General features: G+C 49.4%; 1 protein-coding gene across 1 annotated transcript in view; it reads left to right on the top strand.

Moving 5' to 3' along the window:
• The window catches only part of LOC122564199 (alpha-2-antiplasmin-like), a 34,767-nt gene that overhangs the window by 21,831 nt on the left and 6,352 nt on the right, over nucleotides 1-6,584 (top strand). Inside the window, exon 2 of the mRNA XM_043718893.1 lies at nucleotides 2,839-3,131. Within this exon, the coding sequence (XP_043574828.1) occupies nucleotides 2,839-3,131 (293 nt within the window). The remainder of the gene's footprint in view (nucleotides 1-2,838; nucleotides 3,132-6,584) is intronic.

Genomic DNA, 6,584 nt, shown 5'->3' with positions numbered 1-6,584 from the left:
AGAGTAGCATAGAGTACAATAGGTCAGTGGGGGAGGAGTACAATAGGTCAGTGGGTGAGGTGCTCTTCCAGCACCACTGATCCAGAATCTGGTTTCCAGCATCTGCAGTCATTGTTTTTACCTTTATCACCTAACCTGATCCAGGTAATCCACTGGGGCTACACATCAACAACATTGGGGTGGAGGATTACTCGAAACCAATCTGTTGCTTTCTGCTCAGTATTAATAGAACATAGAACAGTACAGCACAGAACAGGCCCTTCAGCCCACAATGTTGTGCCGACCATTGATCCTCATGTAAGGTAAACCTGAAGTACAAACCCTCAAATTTCTGTGACCATATGCGTGTCCAGCAGTCTCTTAAATATCCCCAATGACCTCGCTTCCATAACTGCTGCTGGCAACACATTCCATGCTCTCACAACTCTCTGAGTAATGTGCCCAGCTTCAATAGGAAACAGCTCATAGCCCACAACTGAAGGCTCTGTGGGTTGTTATCATTGCCAGGTGACCAAACTCAATAAAAGGGCAGCTTTAAGATGGAGAGCAATGAGCTCGGAATCTTGAAGGGCAACTGTTGAAAGGAAACTGAGGCCCTGTGCCTGAGACACCCAATGGGCATGGAGCAGGCAGGGCTACTGGGGCAGTCTATTGGCCAGGATTGATGGGGCCAGTGCTATTGAAATACAGTGAGGAGGTGTGAGGCAGCTTGGAGGACCACAGAAACAAGGAGAACCTCTCCAACTTTACAAGATTCCATCAGATCCCTTGGGTTCCCATCACCAGCCGAGATCAAGATTTGAAGGTGAGTGAGAATGATTTTGCCAAACCACCACCATTCAAATTCTGCACAGTGAAGGGCCCATTCCTCAACCAATGAGAAGGCGATGATGGAGCACAGTCACATTGAAGAACTACACAAGACCTTCCTCCACCTGCAGGCTGGTGCTATTGAACTGTGCTTCCCCAGGATTTATCCTCCAAACAGAAGATCATTTCTTTTTTGTTGATCTGTGTCTCTCTGAACACGTGTGTAGGTTTTAAAATAGGTTTTATGAAGTTTCTGCTTGAGGATTATGTGCTCCTGTTTCTAGTTTTGGTTACTTGTAGCAAGAGTGTATTCATTTATAACAAACAGTAGTTATTGTTCAATGTTTTCTGTGAACCTGATTCCACCAGACTGATAAACCAGGGTCTTTGTGTGCTTTCATTAAATTACGAAGTTTAGTGGGTACCCTGAGAGTAGTGGGGCTCGAGACCCAACCCCTTGAACGTATGGGTGAGAGCAAGATACAGTTTCAGTCTCTGCAGGTGAGGTTCTGTCCTGTGGGAGCAGCAGGTTGGATGAACGTGGTGGACTTAGTGGAATGGGCAGGCAGGTAGCAGAGCTGTGTTTAATGCAGAGAGAATAAAGTGATACATTTCAATCAATAGATTGAGGAGAGACGGAATGAAATGAAAGATACATTGCAAGATGGGGTGTAGGAGCAGAGGGACCTGGGTATGTGTGTACACTAATTATTGAAGGCAGCAGTGGGAAGGTGACCAAAGATGTTAGTACAGCGACTGGAATCTAGACTTTACAGATCAGGTTCACTTGAGGGGCTAGGGTCTGGAATGTACTGTCTGAGAGTGAGGGGGAGGGGGAGGTTCACTCAAGGGGTTAGGGTCTGGAATGTACTGTCTGAGAGTGTGGGGGAGGGGGAGGTTCACTCGAGGCTTTTACAAGGGGACTGAGTAATTGCGTGAAACGGAGGAGTGTGAGGAAATGATGTGGAGAGAAGCTGAGTAGCTCTTGCAGGGAGCCAGCACCGACTCAGTCGGCCAAGTGGCCTCTGATTGAGTTGTGTTGACATTCTATGGTTTAATGAACCCTGACTAGTCCTGTTCCACCAATCAGAGGTAAGGGTATCTCTGAGATAAGCCTCTCCCAACAAATCCCATTTGCCTTTCCAAAACCTGACCTCCTCCTGTATCTGTCTCAGGTTAGACCCACCCAATTACAACTGTCCTCCCCAAAACCACAACAGCCTTTCATCCTCCAACCACAACCGTCTTGGAGCCCCCAATCTGCTTAGTCACATGGTCACCTCCACCTTTGATCCCCAAGTCCATATTCGACACGCTCCTGTCTCTCAGCATGGCCTTTCCCAGTAGGTCAGGATAGATGTGGTGGGTAACTGGTTGTGACCATCTCTCTCTCTCTCTCTCTCTCTCGTTTCTCTCCTTTCATCTTGACCGTGAAACTCAGAGAAGACCTGAGCCCCTGACTCTGCCCTGGTCTCCACGTTGGACATTAAAGAGATTTTCCTCCTTGTTGGGTCCATTATCACCATGTCCTACAGAAACATCCTTACAAACGCACCAATTCCACTCCCAATTCTCCCAGACACTCAATGTTGACCTTTCATAAACCTGGTGTCAGACATTGTAAGTTCAGGATTCACTCTGATCTTGCTCCCAAACCCTGTCCTGGTCTGACCTACACTCACCCATACTTAGCCAACTCACAATCTTAGTTTCAAATCACTCCTTGGCCTTGCTCTGTAATCTCCTCCTGCCTACCATCACTCTGGGTTCTCTGGCTCTGTCCAGGAAAGCTAGAGCCTCCCTGGACCTCAGTCGCTCTGTCAATAGCACCGGGGCCTTTAGCAAGTGAGTCCCGAAGCTCTGGAATATCCCCCTAAAGCTCTGAACCTTCAGCTCACATCAATCCCTCAACACCCTCCTTCAGACCCTGCATCCTTCATCTGATGCTGTCTCATCAAAACGGATATCTCTTTATGAAGTGGCTCCGTGTCAGAGTTCCCTCTCGAGAGCTCCTGGTGTCTGAGGCAGGCTGTGTCTTTCTGATGAAGACACCGTCGAGCTGGGTGCTGCTGTCACTGCTCTGTCGGTTTCTAATGGCCTGTGTTTCAACCATGCAGGAATTCACATTAATCCCGAGTTCATCAAAGATTCAATGAGATTTTACAGTTCTGAACCGCAGCTGCTGACTGGGATAAACGCAAAGGACACAAACGCTATTAACTCATGGGTGCAGGAAAAAACAGGCGGGAAAATTAAAACGTTCTTCAATGAGGTTCCACACAACATTGTTCTGCTGTTACTGAACGCCATTCATTTCAAAGGTGGGTGTGTCTGTTTTGGTGAGATCTCTCACAGAACCACTGGGCCCTCACTGTCTCCGTCCACTGGGCCCTCACTGTCTCCATCCACTGGACCCTCACTGTCTCCATCCACTGGACCCTCACTGTCTCCATCCACTGGGCCTTCACTGTCTCCATCCACTGGACCCTCACTGTCTCCATCCACTGGGCCCTCAGTGTCTCCGTCCACTGGGCCCTCACTGTCTCCGTCCACTGGGCCCTCACTGTCTCCGTCCACTGGGCCCTCACTGTCTCCATCCACTGGACCCTCACTGTCTCCATCTACTGGGCCCTCACTGTCTCCATCCATTGGGCCCTCACTGTCTCCATCTACTGGACCCTCACTGTCTCCATCCACTGGGCCCTCACTGTCTCCATCCACTGGGCCCTCACTGTCTCCATCTACTGGGCCCTCACTGTCTCCGTCCACTGGGCCCTCACTGTCTTCATCCACTGGGCCCTCACTGTCTCCGTCCACTGGACCCTCACTGTCTCCGTCCACTGGACCCTCACAGTCTCTATCCCCTGGGCCCTCACTGTCTCCATTGACTGGATCCTCACTGTCTCTGTCCACTGGGCCCTCACTGTCTCCATCCACTGGGCCCTCACTATCTCCGTCCACTGGACCCTCACTGTTTCTGTCCACTGGACCCTCACTGTCTCTGTCCACTGGGCCCTCACAGTCTCCATCCTCTGGGCCCACACTGTCTCCATCGACTGGGCCATTACTGTCTCCATTCTCTGGGCCATCACTGTCTCTGTCCACTGGGCCCTCACTGTCTCTATCCACACACTGACTCTCACTGGGGTACAGTCCCACATATTCACTGACCCTCACTGGGGTACAATCCACCACACACACTGACCCTCACTGGGGTACAGTCCCACACAGACATACACTGACTCTCACTGGGGTACAATCCCACACACACACTGACTCGCACTGGGCTACAGTCCCACACATACACTAACCCTCACTGGGGTACAGTCCCACACATACACTACCCTCACTGGGATACAGTCCCATACACACACTGACTCTCACTGGTGTACAGTCCCACACACACACTGACCCTCACTGGGGTATAGTCCCACACACACACTGATCCTCACTGGGGTACAATCCTACACACATACTGACCCTCACTGGAATACAGTCCCACACACAGACTGACTCTCACTGGTATGCAGTCTCACATATATTGACCTTCACTGGGGTATAGTCCCACACATACACTGACCCTCACTGGGTTACAGTCCCACACACAGACTGACTCTCACTGAGGTACACTCCCACACATACTGACCCTCACTGGGGTACAGTCCCACACACACTGACTCTCAGTGGGGTTACAGTCCCACTCACACACTGACCCTCACTGGTGTACAGTCACACACACACACTGACCCTCATTGGGGTACAGTCCCACACACACTGACTCTCACTGGGGTATAGTCCCACACACACTGACCCTCACTGGGGTACAGTTCCATACACACTGACCATCACTGGGGTACAGTCCCACACACACAAACACACACACTGACCCTCACTGGGGTACATTCCCACACTGACTCTCACTGGGGTACAGTCCCACACACACTGACCTTCACTGGGGTACAGTCCCACACACACACTGACCCTCACTAGGGTACACTCCCACACACACTTACCCTCACTGGGGTAGAGTCCCACACACACACACACTGAACCTCACTGGGGTACAATCCCCCCCCCATACACTGACCCTCACTGGGGTACAGTCCCACACATACTGACCCTCACTGGGGTACAGTCCCACACACAATGACTCTCACTGGGGTATAGTCCCACTGACACACTGACCCTCACTGGGATACACTCCCACACACACACACACACACACACTGACCCTCACTGGGGTACAGTCCCACACTCTCTCTCTGGGGGACAGATTTTGTTGAGCTACCGAGAATTCCAGAATCAAACAGCACAAGCAGATCATTCTGTCCATTGCCCTCCTGCTGCCTCTCCAAAAGAGCCATCCAATGTGTCACATTTCAGCCCCACCCACTGCTTTTTCCCAGGAGCTCCGTCAACCGTGAATTCTCAAGTCTTTCTCCTGGGTCAGGTACCATTTTATTTTTTTCACTGTTTTGTCAGGCTGTTTGTCCTCACAGGAACTGTGTAAAAAAAGAAAATTCTGCTTGGAGGTGAATTTGAGTTGTTAACTCGGTCTCTTGCTGCTCAGACATTGCTAGGACCTGCTGGGGTTCCACAGTGTGCCCTGAGTTTGTTTCAGGTTTCCAGAAGCTGCGGTGTTTTAGTTTTCTCTGAGGCTTTATAACTGTCTGACTGGTTTGTCTTGGCCTTTCTGCTGGTGCTGTGTGATCTCTCTGATCATCTCCAGCTCCTGGAGTCACCTGGTCCACACCCCTCTGGATGATTACATTCCCCTTTCACCTTCTCTGTCTGAAGGGAATCCCAATTTTGCCCAATCACAGAATCACAGGTTTGTCACAGTACAGAGGGAGGCTGTTCAGTTCCATTGTACCGTCAAATGAGCCTCATTACTGATGCCGAACTGTGGAGTTTTCACCACATTCCTCAACACTATTCCTATTCAAATAACCATCCAGTACCTTTCCTGAAAGCCTCAGTTAATCCAGCCTCCCTCCCCCACATTGCCAGACAGTGCATTCCAGACCTGGACTACTCGCAAGGTGACAATGTATGAAACATTACCCTTGCTCTGGTTTGTTCATCACTTTAAATCTTTCCCTCTCAATTCTTGTTCCTTTTATGAGCAGGAGCAGCTCCTCCCTGTCCGGCCACTCATAAGTTTTGAGAACCTCTGTCATATCTCCTCTTAGCTTCTCTTCAAGGAGAAGATTCCCAACTGTTCAATCTATCCTCATTATCGATTTTCTCATTCCCGGAGCCATTTTTGTAAATCGCTGCTGCATTGTCTCCAATATGTTCACACATTTCCTGTAATGTGGCATCCACAACAGTACACCATATTCTAGCTCGATCTAACAAGTGTCTTATGCAAATTCAATATTATTTCCGTGCTCTTGTATCCCCTATTCATAAAGCTCAGAATATTGAATGTTTCATTAACTACTGATCAAACTGTCCTGCCACCTTAAATGATCTTGCCAAGTTGTTGGAGGGAATCCTGAGGGACAGGATGTACATGTATTTGGAAAGGCAAGGACTGATTAGGGATAATAAACATGGCTTTGTGCGTGGGAAATCATGTCTCACAAACTTGATTGAGTTTTTTGAAGAAGTAACAAAGAAGATTGATGAGGGCAGAGCAGTAGATGTGATCTATATGGACTTCAGTAAGGCGTTCGACCAGGTTCCCCATGGGAGACTGATTAGCAAGGTTAGATCTCATGGAATACAGGGAGAACTAGCAATTTGGATACAGAACTGGCTCAAAGGTA

The sequence above is a fragment of the Chiloscyllium plagiosum genome, chromosome 28, assembly GCF_004010195.1.
Source record: "Chiloscyllium plagiosum isolate BGI_BamShark_2017 chromosome 28, ASM401019v2, whole genome shotgun sequence".
Taxonomy (NCBI): Eukaryota; Metazoa; Chordata; class Chondrichthyes; order Orectolobiformes; family Hemiscylliidae; genus Chiloscyllium; species Chiloscyllium plagiosum.
This window is presented reverse-complemented; position numbering and strand designations above follow the sequence as displayed.